The sequence below is a fragment of the Anoplophora glabripennis genome, unplaced genomic scaffold, assembly GCF_000390285.2.
Source record: "Anoplophora glabripennis isolate ALB-LARVAE unplaced genomic scaffold, Agla_2.0 scaffold113, whole genome shotgun sequence".
NCBI lineage: Eukaryota > Metazoa > Arthropoda > Insecta > Coleoptera > Cerambycidae > Anoplophora > Anoplophora glabripennis.
The window spans coordinates 227,525-242,823 of record NW_019416240.1 but is presented as its reverse complement, the minus strand read 5'-3'; the positions used below and the strand labels follow the sequence as shown (position 1 = coordinate 242,823).

General features: G+C 36.3%; 1 protein-coding gene across 7 annotated transcripts in view; it reads left to right on the top strand.

Annotated features, from left to right (window-relative positions):
- The window catches only part of LOC108905970 (serine/threonine-protein kinase tousled-like 2), a 206,045-nt gene that overhangs the window by 113,042 nt on the left and 77,704 nt on the right, over window positions 1–15,299 (top strand). The window contains exon 1 of one of the 7 annotated variants that reach the window (XM_018709072.2): window positions 6,850–7,636. The exons of 5 other annotated variants lie outside the window; for them this stretch is intronic. In XM_018709072.2, coding sequence (XP_018564588.1) covers window positions 7,553–7,636 — 84 coding nt within the window. In that variant the 5' untranslated portion in view covers window positions 6,850–7,552. Of the gene's footprint in view, window positions 1–6,849; window positions 7,637–14,809; window positions 14,836–15,299 lie in introns of those variants that run through there. One more of the 7 variants, XM_018709077.1, reaches the window with a different exon arrangement.

Below are 15,299 nucleotides of genomic sequence, written 5' to 3'. Positions count from 1 at the left end.
TTACAAAAAGGGACAACTGAAAGAAATTGTGGATTCTGGATTTTATGACAATTTGAAAGATTATCACGCATTAATTAAAATCTAGACGAGGCGTTTTTCTAGGTGTACCTGTGATATTACCCATAGTCGTTTAAAGCAGTTGGGACGATCAGTTTTTTGGGGTGATAAAGATGATTACATGTATTTTTTTGGCAACTGACTATTTTATTCGATGTTATCGAAGCTTTACGTGAGCGAAACAACGTGTGAAATTTTTTTGGACGACATTTCACCGGATAAATCTAAACCGAGCCGAAATATTCCACTATGTACTAATTCCGAACGAAATGACATTGGCTACATTAGTCGTTTCCTTATTAAGTACGCTTCCTGAGGCGACTATGATTTGTAGAACTCGATTCAAACCGTTATTTTAATAAAATCCATATTAATGCGAGTCAAACAAACGCGATGGTCGTGAACGGCGTTCTATCTAGTTCGGACTAGTTAATACCATTACCATTAAATATCGATGGAAGGGAAAACATCGATCGCTTTTGTAAAGAATAGCTGGATTTTACGTAATAGTCGAGGATATCGAAATATGTCTATTATAAATGTATTAGCACACATTTTATATGGTCTCTAGAGTAATATTCTCATGCACTTAATATGTACAGGATGATTGAATGTGGTACGTTTCCGAAACTTTTTCCATCTAGAAAAATGCTGAATATAGACTACCGCGTAACAGAAAGCGAGTACAGCGTTTCGACCTAGTTTAGATACTGTAGCGTAAAATTTCTGGCCACCATTTTAACAAAAATTTAAAATAAAACATTTATACAGGGTGAGTCAGAAAGAATGTTCAATGTTTAAATTTTATTCTGAAATTTCTCAATAATTGAGAAAGTTTTGATTGCGGGACTCTGAAAATTGGTATTGATGGGTTTCTTGGTGTAAGAATTACGAATTTGAAGCTTATTTTAACGTTGCTCCTAGAGGGCGCTAGTTTCACCGTATTATTTAGGTATATCAGAACATTTTTTTTATCTGTTGAGCTATGCTTTAAAAAGTTTAAAATCTAAAAGAACGTTCAATTCTACATAAAAAATATACTCTTGATTAGGTCGTCAAGCTTTATCGGTTTCTGAGTTATTTGCATTTAAGTTTCAAAGTATTTTGTGGTGATTTTTTATTCTTAAAAGATGAAAATAACAATAACAATTATTGATAATAGTAACAAACCTTAAATCAAATCCTGGAAGCATCCGCCACCTACCTCAATACATTTTACTATCCACTCTCTTAAACGTCTCTGAATATTAAACAAAAGTCCCTATTATTTTTAAATGCATTAACAATGCAACAGAATTAATTTCTTCACAATACACCACATCCTTCAGGTTGTCCAGAGGGTTTAAGTCTGGACTTCTCGGTGACCAACTAAATTCACTCCCACAGCTAATCCAACGATCAGGAAAATGTTCATTTAAATACTGGCGTACTGGCAAGGCAAAATGTGGTGACGCACCCTCGTGCATAAACCACATACTCTCTCTTAAAGCGAGTGGTACATCATCTAGAAGCTCGTTTAAATTATGTTGAAGAAAGGTTAAATAATGGGGGCCAGTTAGATTGGGTGGTAATTCAAAAGGTCCTATGAAAAAATCAGAAATTAAACCATATTCACCTTAAACTCATGCTGAAAATGTCTTTCTTTTGCATCGTGCGAATTTTCGGAATCCTACAAATGATTGTTCTTCCAATTGAAAACTCCCCGTCTAGTAAATATCACCTCATCGGCTAATAGAATCTTATTGAGGAAATCTGGATTTCTTTTTTCAAAACTCTGCAAATGGACTGTTGGTTTATCCCCGATGCTGCACTTGACCGACGAGTACTCATACCGGAATTTTCCGAAACATTCATTAAAATTTCCTTTTCTTCATCGACTGTGATAGATTTTGGAGTATCATGGTTACCTTTTGGTCGTAAAGATCGAGATTCGCCTAAGCGGTTGTAAAGATTTCTGAATAGTTTATTTGGGTACAATTGTACATGTCGAGTCCCCGCATAACCATTAAAATTATCCTGAGCAAAAACACAAATCACGCATCTCACTGTTGGAAAAATTATTATATCGTGGCATTTTTTGATTACTAGCTAATAATTTTACACGAATAATAAATCACACGCACGCAAAATACGCTAATATTTATTGACCTGAAAATTTGACACAAGGCGTACTTAGAAAAGAAATAGCAATATTAGCGTCTGAGAGAAAATTACCACAAAATACATTGAAACTTTTAAATGCAAATAACTCAGAAACCTAATCAAGAGTCAATTTTTTATGTAGAATTGAACGTTCTTTCAGATTTTTAACTTTTTTTAATCATAGCTCAACAGATAAAAAAATATGTTTTGATTTACCTAAATAAGACGGGTGAAACTAGCGCCCTCTAGGAGCAACGTCAAAATAAGCTTCAAATTCGTAATTCTCACTCCAAGAAACCCATCACTACCAATTTTCAGTCATGCTATCAAAACTTTCTCAATTATTAAGAATTTTCAGAATAAAATTTAAACCTTGAACACCCTGTATTTCTTAAACCAGCGACATTCGTATAAGGCGTGATGAGCTCAAACATAATATTTTGGTGTCTAGTGTCTCCAGCTTAGTGTTGACCCATTCTTTCTGACTCACCCTGTATATTCCATAGATAAGAACTTTCTTACATATTTACATATCGTCATTATAACAAAAGTTGTAGAAAATGGTCAAATAACATTCCTGTGAATTTCGGAATCTCGAAATATTTTTTTTTTGTATCTTGGCCTCCTCGTTTATTTCCAACACACAAGCCGTTTCTTCGGCAGAATAATTTGTAACTAAAACCTAGTCACCTTTAAATAACTGTGACGTCACATTGGTCGCCTTTTTTTATAAAAAAACATTGTTTTAATGCAACAAATAATTTCGATTTGAATGTGCGTAATTAGAAACCGAATTTATTCTTTCAGTTTGGCAAAGAGTACCGAATTTTTTGTTGTTTGTTGTTTTTTTTTTAAATAAATTTCGAAATCGGGTCTGATCTATGGCTTTTGATAAAGATCTGTCTATTTGACAGACGCACACAACGATATGTTTTTGCAGCTCCAGGAATGTAGTCGTAATATATTGTAATCATTGAGACGAATCAAACATATGCCCAGCCCAAATGCGTGAAAGCTGGGGACCAACTTAAGTTAGAAACTAAATGTAACTAAACAAATTCGTGTCGGGTTCAAAGTACTAGAAATTTTCCCCATTTTTCTGCATGAGATTTAGCAACAATTACATAATGAAACGATTGAAATGAACAATAGTCCGAATGTAATATAATAATGGCGAAACACGCCACTATTCAATTATAGCGTTTTGTCAAGGTCACCGGCTCTGTCACTTGTGTGTGAAAGAATTAATTTGCGAAATCCTTGTTCTAGTATCGGACGTAAACGATACACGGCGTACTGGATCGAGATTCGCCATGTTCGCAATGGAGAATACCTATGCCCCGAGTTCTAATACCACGACCAGGTTACAGGGTGAGGCCTTGTATGAGCAGGAGAGCTAGAAATTTAAAGAATTTTAAGGGTACTAACGGTTTTTGAATTTGATCACCATTTGGGTAAACATTTGTTAGAAATGACACAAGGTGTAGATTAAAAATACAGTTATATTCAATATTAATGATGAACAATAGCAAGGAAAAATTAGTCTATTCGAACTGAATGGTCAAAAGCGAATTCCGTCTAATTGCCTAATCTCTGCTCTTCCGAACTATCTCTCTTTGCCTCCCGCCTGACTGTGCCTCGCAAATCGCCATGCCGATATCCAGCATCCGTCAGCAGTTTTTTACACATTGTTAAAAATTGCCACATAATGATTATGTTATACGACATATGTAGTTGGTTTTGAAAGGTCAGTAAAAAAATATAAATATTCAAGTCTGTAGTGACATTTCTTGGCGTTCTGTAAGAAACAACTCTAACCATTTGGAATTGTCAATGAGGAAAAATTTTGAAGTATCCGATAGATGGTATTGAATAATGGTGAAAGATGTCCAATCCAAAAAAATACCAAATCTAAATCTTTCGCTAGAAAGGTTAAGGTTTTCTTCTTAGGGAATATGAATAGACCTATTTTGGGACGTCATCAAAATGAGAGTGAAACGTTGAATACTTTTGAAGGAGGTGTTGAAGTCAGTAAGACGATACTGTAGAGATTTTTTTACTGAAAACGTATACTCTTTTACTACAGCTATGACCCTTGTTTAAGAATTAATTTTTTTTAACTAAGCTCTAAAGGTATGGACTTGTGCATCGTTGATACTTGTATATCATATTTTAGTTGTAGTGTGTATTCCATCAAGGTTTCTTCAACAGTTGTATTTTATTGTGCCATGTTATACAAACTATTAGTGAATTTCATTGCAACTATAGTTTTCTTGTCCCGCAAAGGTATTACAAATAGCAGTAATTAGTGTTCCTTTCTTAATTGCAATCATTAACATTCGTTTTCCTTTTCTCCGTCTACTCATTGTGGGGTTTTATGGCCTTCCTTAGTTATTCCTTAGTCATGTTCATGTCTGAAGACGTCATCTTGCTCGACAGTCGAACTCATGAATTTTTAAGCTGGCACCAAATGACGTGGTCACTTCCCTAATGCTTGTCAAATGTAAATAAATCATATGGAGGCATACATTTAAAAGCATGTTTTCACTTGCCAAATAATCGCCAAAGCAAATCATGCGCGCTGCAATGACTACATCAATAGGGTTAATGTTCACGTAATTTCCTACAAGCGGTTAACGTGCGGACAAATGGCAATGTATACACGTCGTGCATAGAACCTTTAGCAATTGTGGTATCCTATGTTCTCGATTAGACCTTTTCTCAGTAACTCTCACTAATTTAGCTTTGATCTTGAGGAATTGGAATATTGCTTAATCCTTGAACAACGTATCTAACTCTGCTGATTGGAATCTCTTGCTGGTTGAATTCTTCCCATTGAGGTTGTTCCTAGCTCAATTTTGGAGCTGAGAATCTGCACTTGAAGTTTTTGTGGTCGGTAACTTGTAGTACTTTGTCTCGATGACACTTTATACGGAGGCTTTCAACGAAGCATTTTCTCGCTGTTTTTTTTGGAGCTTTTTTTGCTCTGACCGGTCGTGCTCTTTTACTGTTTTTGAGTTTCGTTAAAGAGCACTTTGTTTTACTCTAAAAAGCACCTTTGTATCGACCGCATGTCTGCAGTTCAACCTAAGTGATTTGGATGCCTAGATTGATGATATAGGTTTAAGCATGAGCATATAGTTTCACAATTTTGTTATTATACACAGTTGATTTTTAATTGATTAACAATGTGTGTCTTTAAGATATGAAGTTAAATGTATACAATACAGCGCTAGGGAATGCTTGAGATCATACTTCATATTCGCTAGAAACGTAAGTGAAAATTTTGATTTTCAACCGACGTCGTCTGGGTGCTGTTGCATCAGATTGATGTTCTTGGGCATCTGCTACGCTGTTGTAATAATGGAGCTGTTTGTTGCTCTACTGGTGATATTAGTTGTTAGTTTCGAAACATGGTCGATTTGATAGAATGTAGCATATTAAACATAACCTCACACTTTGGATTTATATTATTCCATTGATCATTAAAATTATTTTATATGTGACAAAATAAACAATATAGAATTGAGTTAGTGCTTTTTGTGGGTAACAGAAGAAATAGACTCAATAGCTACGAACTTTAAGACAAGCAAGTAGCATCGTTAGAAATGTACGCCCTTAAAATAAATAAGCTGGTGACGAACGCGAGCATAATTTTTAAAATGGGAAATAAATTTATGTATTTATTACTCACGTTTGTTTTTTTTATTATAGTTTATTATAGTTATTTTCTCAAAAATAATAAATTTAAATAAGAACAATTTTGCAAAAAAGCCAAGGAATTTCATATGCTTTTATTAAGTACAAACTAGTTCTTCCAGAGGGCTGAGCGCTTGGCTTGATATCGGGATATACAGGGTGTCCGCAAATTTCACCGACAACGTTGGACTGCATATTCACGACGATAAATAAATACGATCTACAAAAAAAAAAGTTAAATAAAAACCTTTTGGTTTTTGAGTTACAGGCCTTCAAAGTTGTCAAAAATACAACTAATTTAATTAATAACTTCATAACCCTTTTACCGATTGTCATTATTGTCGTGTTTCTTTAGGATTTTCATCACTCTACACATGCAAATTGTATGCATAAGTATTAAATTAGTTTTATTTTTGACGACTTTGAAGGCTTGTAACTCAAAAACCCGAAATTTTTTATTTAACTTTTTTTTCGTAGATCGTATTTATTTGTCGTCGTGAATGTGCAGTCAAACGTTGTCGGTGAAATTTGTGGACACCCCGTATAATTTGCAAATATTCGACACATTTGCGTCGACGAATATTTGGCGAGTGACCGCATGATCCGGAGCCGGCTTTAGGCCGAGTAGGCATCGTCGACGACACACCCTGTACGCACGAGCTGAAAAGTTGCCGAGAGCCGTACACACACACCAAATAACCATATCATTTGCGGTCTTCGCATAGTGAACGGCGGTGCCGCGAGTTTACTTTACGCTAATCGGTTTAGCGGTAGCCTGTTTCACGCAGCCCCGACGGCCACCCCGACCCGCGCCCGGAACCGCCAGCCTTTCGGCTGCGTGAACGGGGCGCGTCCACCTAGTAGGAAAACTGCATGCCTGCGTGCCCGTTTTTTTGTCTCGAGTGCACATCTTCGGTTTTTCCTCCCGTGTTATCGTGTGAACCGGTTCGCAGAACTCTTGATTTCGCCGAGCGTAGCGCCGTCTCGCTCCTACCCACTGTCAAGGAAGACGTTAGGCGTACGGTTCTAGAGGAATGGTGTCGTTGCACCTCGTGCACCGCGAATATTAGTGTGCGTACAGTCCGAGGCACAAGCGCCTCTCACCCGGACCGATCGCCGTCGTCTTTGGCCGGGTCAGTATTTTGTTATTGTGTTCGGCGGTGACGTTGCGCTCGCTGTTTGTGCTAAAAATAGCGCCGGCCAATTTATTAGATTGGTTAAGTGTCGTTCCGCGGATTTCGCCTCTTTAATTGGCCCGTTCTCGGCTTACATAATTTGAATAATACCAAAAAAATATCGCGCAGTATTTCCACATAGATCGACGAGCGTGCCCCGCGTTCGAATCGATACCTGCGGACAACCCACTAAATCCGACTCTAGTAATCACCAAAATTGCTCGGAATACATTAGTGATTTCGGTGACGTTATCGTTGGAATATCTACACGTGTGCGTACACCACACAAATGAGACCTCGGCGAGGTTCAGCTGGAATTACTACTTCTTCACGATAATGCTATATTTTCTAGACGTGGAGTCCTACCTGGTTCGTCTCCCGGGGCCTTTATTTCATGTTTAATTTATTGTTTACCTGCAGACAGTGCCTCCGGCGTATTATTTTCGACTAGTTTGAAGTCGTCCGTTCGTGGTGGTGTGATGATGATATTGAGTGAACACAAAGATGTGCATAAGTATGCGACGTTGGGTTTTGGTTTCCTGCACGGTCTTAACGTTTATCAGGTTAGTGAAAAAATTGTGTTTTGCCTTGTACAAACAGCTGTCATCGCGGATTCCTTGAAATTTAAACCTGCCTTTCGTTTCTGGGGTCTGTAAACACGGTTTGACCTTGATTTAGACTAAACGAACTTTGAATACATTTAAAACTTTGAGTTATGTTATCACTATGCAATGAATACAAACGGTAATGGATTTTAGAAGCTTTCAGGTAGATTGTGGGTTTACATTTTGAAAAATATCGCAAAAATACCCACGTGTACACTATGCAATATTTTTGAACAAACTATAACACCGTAATTCCTTATTTTTTTCTTCAAGGTCTACATTTTGTGACAATGGAATGTAGCCTCAGGTAAAATTGATTTCTATTAGTTCTACACCTTCATAAAAGAATTCGACTTGCCTGATTTTAAATTTGCAATAATGTATAATAATTACGTATTAGGTATTGAAATTGCTGCCAAAATTGCGTTGTATATTATTTCTGCCTCCTCGGTTGTAAATAATTGTGTTATTTATTAAACTAGATTGCTTTCCTTAATTTACTACTACTACTAATTTTCGTTGAGACTTAATTTGAAATAGTAACCGACCTGCTAAGGCCGTTTTAAATATTAGGGGTATAATAAAATAGAAACCGCTTTTCAAACAGGTTCTAGGCTATTCTGGTAACGCTTAGTGATCGTTATCCGTTAATGATGATTCAAAACTAGGTATCTAGTAAGTTTGTCGGGGTAAAAGTTGGATTGAATTCTTATAGCCAAAAGTTAAGAATTATTTATTTAGTTTTCGAGTTATGTTATCGAATTTTTTAAATCAGCGTCTCGTCATTGTTTGACATGTGACACAAATTTTATTTCAGGAAATTTATTTTTCGTATCGATGAACATTAAAACTGACTAACATTCCTGTTATTTTCTCTAGTAGATCGACGAAGTACGCTAATCGAATAAAATACAGCGTTGCGTAAGAGTGTATAAAATTAAAATAATATAAATAATAAAGGCGATTTCTAAGAATAAAAAAAAAATGTGTTGACTCGAGCGTTTGCTACTTGAGCGGTCACACCGAGAAATCAATAGCAGCGCAGCTATTTGTTTCTCCAGCGTAATATTTCGTTCGAACAGATAAATACACGCAGTCCGATCGTTCCCCCATTTTGTAATCGTTGGAAAACAAAATGTAGGTAAACATAATACTAGCCCGCTCACATTTTAACAGCGTGTTTACATTATGCAGATGTATACAGAGCTCTAAATAAATGAGATATTCCTCCAGCGGAACGTTTTCACGTCCGACTGTACCGAAGATTATTTTTAATAAAGTCATCCTGTGTGAAACCGACTCCGTATGTATGACATTTGTTCCGTTATCACAATAGATTAGAGCGAGACGCTAAATTGGGTGCATTGCGGCAGCGTTGCCAGCTGTGGAGATCCAGAAACGGATAAATCTGTGATGATTTTGGTCGAACTGTCGACAGTCCTTTGGTGTTTGGACTAAACGTCAGTGACCTTCGATGAACTGACCTTTTAATGGACCTTGTTGATAACTGCAGAATGATCGAATCGAATTTGTTTGTGTTCAGATCCAACGATTTTTCATGCAGAGAAAAGTCTAAAGCTAATGTATTTCTTAAGGACTTATAAATAATAAAAAGTAGGAACAATGTCGCTATTGCCCTGGAAGTCAAAGAATCGAGAGATTATATTTATTATAAATCCGTACCAAACGCTAGTGGATTATAACCACCACCGTCAGATTGAATTCAAAATGAACAGTAAAGTGCTTTTACCCGTAATACGTCATACCTCATCTAAACTGGCAACGCCGTTTCAAGCACACTCATAAATGCATCTGTGCCTAAGGGGCCATATCCTGACGAGTCCCTCGAGGATCGAACCGTGCGGTTTTTGATGACTTCACCGAAGGTTTTGTGCACCTTCAAGTTGCCGATATGTCCGAGGATTGCCGATCAGGACCGGCTTACGTGGAAGTTATGCCGCAATTGAAACCGAGGAAGCGCTCAACAAATACAGCTGGCCAACCTTTCTCTGTGGCCATTTCTTCATGATACATTCCAAATTAATGAGAACATTAAGTAACCCTAGGTTTTTAATTCTGAATACAATTTCTTAAAAAAATCCTCAAGTCGTTAAAATTGGCAACATTACATTAGTGGTTTTTATAATCCATAAGTTGTCATTACTAAAAGTAGCTAAACTAAGCAAAACTTAAGAAATACATAATATATTATACATTATCTCATTCTCCCCCCCCCCTCTCTCACACATTCTCTCTCCCCCTCCGTCTTCTCCCCTCTCTCATTTTCTGCCTCTCTAAAACCACCAGAAAAACAAGTAATCCATTTACTTACATTTGTTCAAATTTTAGAAATATTAGCGGCTTTTAAATAGTTATAAATCTTAATAAGTAGTTACCGTTTACACAATCGGAACTATCTTTTATATTTTTAAATCGTATAATTATGGGTTTGTGCAGAAAGCTAATAAGGTGGCATTCCCAAGGTTAAATGAGACAGATCATCTTGCCGTGAGAGACTATGCTACTATTATTTGTAAACGGATGTTGGTGTCACTGAATCAGTGGTTTCTTTTGTTTAGTGTCTCTCCAAAAGGAGATTAATTCGAATCTAAAGTATTATTGAATCCTCAAAGGTCACACTAGTATGAATTCGCACCACCATTTTTTTAACAGCTGGCATTTCTCAGGCAGCAGCTGCCGAAGTTTCCCCACCACAATAATTCCTTCTATAGTCGAACCATACCACAGTCTGGCTGGACTCGGTGCGATCGGTGCGAATTCACACTAGTGTGACTTCAGTGTGGGCAAAAGTGTGGCTGGATTTATATCAAGTAATCGAGAAATAAAGTGAATTGAAATGCAAATTTTTTTCACTTCATTTTACGTGTGGAATAGACTAGAACATTGTTTATTTAGTTATTGCTGTTATGCGTCAATATAAGAAGTCTTAACTTGCCTAAATTTTAAAAACTCGGAAAACCATTAGGGACTATTTTCCTCATGTAATTCATTATTTAAGTACACCACGCTTCCAATGTCGCATNATTTTGTTTCTCGCATAATTTTAAATTCAAATTTCTTTAATAGGTATTCGCGGAATATGTTTAGTATTCTTTATGGAAGTTCTAAGAAATGAATAAAAAATGTAAACAAACAATACTTGCCCTAAGTTGTTCCTAGTGTTTGCGGTTACATATGCGGTTAGTGGAATTTCTAATGGCCCAACTTTAGTGAACATTTAAATATATTGTATAGTCTTTCCGAAGTCAGTTGAACATGCAAAAAACGTATGGTAATAAATTGTTTATTTAGTTATTGCTGTTATGCGTCAATATAAGAAGTCTTAACTTGCCTAAATTTTAAAAACTCGGAAAACCATTAGGGACTATTTTCCTCATGTAATTCATTATTTAAGTACACCACGCTTCCAATGTCGCATAGGAAAACGTTTATAGAAATATCCAACCAGCAACGTATCGATATTCTAATTAGTATAGTTCTACTACCAGTCCTGAAAACGTGAGGCAGTGAAACACATTTCATTAGTATTTCGTCAGTGTGGTATTGTAAAACATTCCGATACAAAAAAACTGCAACTTAGCTTATATAACTGTACTAAGTACAGTAGAACAAATAACAAACATTCGATCGGGGGGATATCACAACTTTTACTTCATTACAATAGATGATTTCACACTCTGGTTGGCGTTCTAATCATTTAAGAATCATGAAATATTAATTATGGGGCCACGCACCACCGAGTGGGATGGTTGAAATTAATGAAATGGCACACGAAAGATTCAGTTTCTACTTCTCTGGAGTATAATCTATTTGTTGATTAAATCAATGCCTTAGAATGGTGAAAAATATCTGTTGTAATAATTTTAAACAGTTTTAATTTTGTTTTCTAAATTATTTGGATCTTGTAATTATTATTATCAATTACAACTCGCAATTTTGAGATGTATCACGTGATTCCCGTGATTGTAACTTATAACTCCAGCTTTACGACTTGGATTTGTATCTTGTAATTACGACTTGTATGTCGTAATCACGAGATATAAGTAGAAATTTAATCGAGTTACCCGGCATATTTACGAGTTGAACTCGATACTTGTAACTACCTACAAGATGCAAGTTGTAATTGTGATGAGATACAACTCCAAAATACGAAATTCAATTTGTAACTTCGAGGTACAAAAGTCGTAATTACGAGATGCAGGTCGTAATTACGAAAAACAACTCGCAATAATGAGATACAACTTGAAATTACGAAATACAAGCCATAATTACGAGTCACAGGCCGTAACTACGAGATCCAAGTATTCATTACGACACAAAACTCGTAATTATGACCACAACTCGAAATTATGAAATACAAGTCGAAATTACGAGATATAAGTCATAATTACGAGATGTACGTTATGATTACGAGAAACAAGTCATAACTGTGGGATACAAGTCATAATTACGAGATATAAGTCATAATTACGAGATACAAGTCGTAAATATGGGATACAAGTCATAATTACGAGATATCAGTCATAATTACGAGATACAAGTCGTAAATATGGGATACAAGTCGTAAGTACGAGACACAAGTCATAATTACGAGATACAAGTCATAATTACGAGATATAAGTCATAATTACGAGATATACGTCATGATTACGAGATACAAGTCGTAACTATGGGATACAAGTCATAATTACGAGATATAAGTTATAATTACGAGATATACGTCATGATTACGAGATACAAGTCGTAACTATGGGATACAAGTCATAATTACGAGATATAAGTTATAATTACGAGATACAAGTCGTAAAATTTGGGATACAAGTCGTAAGTACGAGACAAGTCATAATTACGAAATGTCCTAATTCCGAGATATAAGTCATAATTACGAGATATAAGTCATAATTACAAGATACAAGTCGTAACTATGGGATATAATTCGTGAGTACGAGACACAAGTCATAATTACGAGATACAAGTCATAATTACAAGATATAAGTCATAATTACGAGATGTATGTCATGATTACGAGATACAAGTCGTAACTATGGGATACAAGTCATAATTACGAGATATAAGTAATAATTACGAGATACAAGTCGTAAATATGGGATACAAGTCGTAAGTCCGAGACACAAGTCATAATTACGAGATACAAGTCATAATTACGAGATATACGTCATGATTACGTGATACAAGTCGTAACTATGGGATATAATTCGTAAGTACGAGACACAAGTCATAATTGCGAGATACAAGTCACAATTACAAGATATAAGTGATAGATACAAGTCGTAACTATGGGACACAAGTCATAATTACGAGATACAAGTCATAATTACGAGAAAGTCATAATTACGAGATATGTCATAATTACGAGATGTACGTCATGATTACGAGATACAAGTCGTAACTATGGAATACAAGTCGTAAGTACGAGACACAAGTAATAATTACGAGATACAAGTCATAATTAAGAGATATACATCATGATTACGAGATACAGGTCGAACTATGGGATACATGTCGTAAGTACGAGACACGTCATAATTACGAGATATGTCATAATTACGAGATATACGTCATGATTACGAGATACAAGTCGTAACTATGCGATACAAGTCGTAAGTGTGTGATACAAGTCATAATTACGAGATACAAGCCTTACTTACGAGATACAAGTCGTAGTTACGAGACGCCGGTTGTATTTACGAAATAAAGTCGTAATTGTGCGATGCAAGCTATATTTACGAGATAGGTACAAGTCATAATTCCGGGATATGTCATAATTACGATAACAAGTCAATAGTGGAATAAAAGTAATAAAAATGTGATAAAAAAAATTGATTTTCAATTAAAACCAAGTTTCCGTTTCAAATTTACACTGTTCCGTATTTTGTTTTGATGTGTCTCCTAATTTCGCTCCTAATAGTAGAAAATAGGCTGTTTAGCAGATGTATGACAGAAAACATGTGCGCCAGTATATATCTTTTAAACTTTGTACTTATTTATTCTTACATATATTCTAGATTTTCCCCAAGGTAAACGTGGCCTTTTAAGGTAAATAAGAAACAATGTTGTGTATTCAGCGTTCGTACAGTAACATACATTAAAAATAAAACAAATTAATCATCTGGTTTTCAATAAATGACAGCGGTGAACGCCGCGCCGCCACGCCACTTGATCCGCATTAAATCCGTTCTCCCCCAACGCCAAGGCGACTGCGATTATGCTAATCGGTCGCGGGCGGCTCCCAACGCGAGCCGGTTGCGTGGGACGCGTACGTAGCTCTCCGCGTTTTTTCCTCCTCTGCCATTTGATTACGCGGCCGCGACGAGAGCGAGCCGCCAAAACCGGGCCACTTGTGCGCGCCCAGGACTGCCCGAAGTCCGATTTACCCAGCCACATTGCGCGCAGAACGTTGAACTTGCCTCGGTCTCGCGGTATTAGTAGCGTATCGGGCGATATTACGGCACACACTCGAACAGCCGGTCGGCGAGCGGCGTTGCCGCTTCGACGGTAGGAGCATGGCCTGCTCCGTGCGGACGAGAAGGTGCCAGAAACAACAAACGAGCAACGATAGATCGTACGGGGCCGTGGTTTTGGAACGCAAATGTCGCATTAGCTGGGTTTGTATCATAATCGTATACTTTTCGCACTCGTGGAATGTAATTATTAATTTTTTTTTAAGTCGTAAAATTGGAAAGTGGCTCATACTGCAGATAATAATTATTGTAGAATTGATTTGGGCTTTGGTTCGAATAGAATAATGTTAGTATTACAACCATTTAAATTGAAGATTAATTTGTTTAAAACAATACATTTATACCTACTATTATTTTGTTTCTCACATAATTTTAAATTCAAATTTCTTTAATAGGTATTCGCGGAATATGTTTAGTATTCTTTATGGAAGTTCTAAGAAATGAATAAAAAATGTAAACAAACAATACTTGCCCTAAGTTGTTCCTAGTGTTTGCGGTTACATATGCGGTTACTGGAATTTCTAATGGTCCAACTTTAGTGAACATTTAAATATATTGTATAGTCTTTCCGAAGTCAGTTGAACATGCAAAAAACGTATGGTAATAAAATTTAGTGAGTTTCATAGGCGTCCCTGAAAAAATTTTCGGCTAAAGGTACAAAATTATAATAATTTGTATATAATGTGTAGAAAATTTCTATTATATGTTCATTTAGCCAACAGCATATTTTAATTATTTATGGCCTCAAACAATTTTATTATATTGGTGATAAATTTCGTTTTGTTCCGTTTCAAAAGGTCTCCAAAATGGCATGTTGTGATAATATTAGTAAACAAAATATCCCTCTTATTTCTTCCTTTCGCAATTGTAATATGAATGATTGATAGAAGGTGCCTATAATAAATTAAAATTACCTGAATCACACCAAATTCCGCATTGCTGCATTGCACTGCTGGGCAATTTATCAAGCACTTGTCATCTGCTGTGATTTATTGCCCAGTAGCCCAATGCAACTGTGATCGTTTTCCTTTGCCCGCGCTCGCATTCTTCAACTGAGCGTATACATTTCTATCACTTCCACGTTCATTAGTTCGACCAGACCTGTATATGGGTATGGC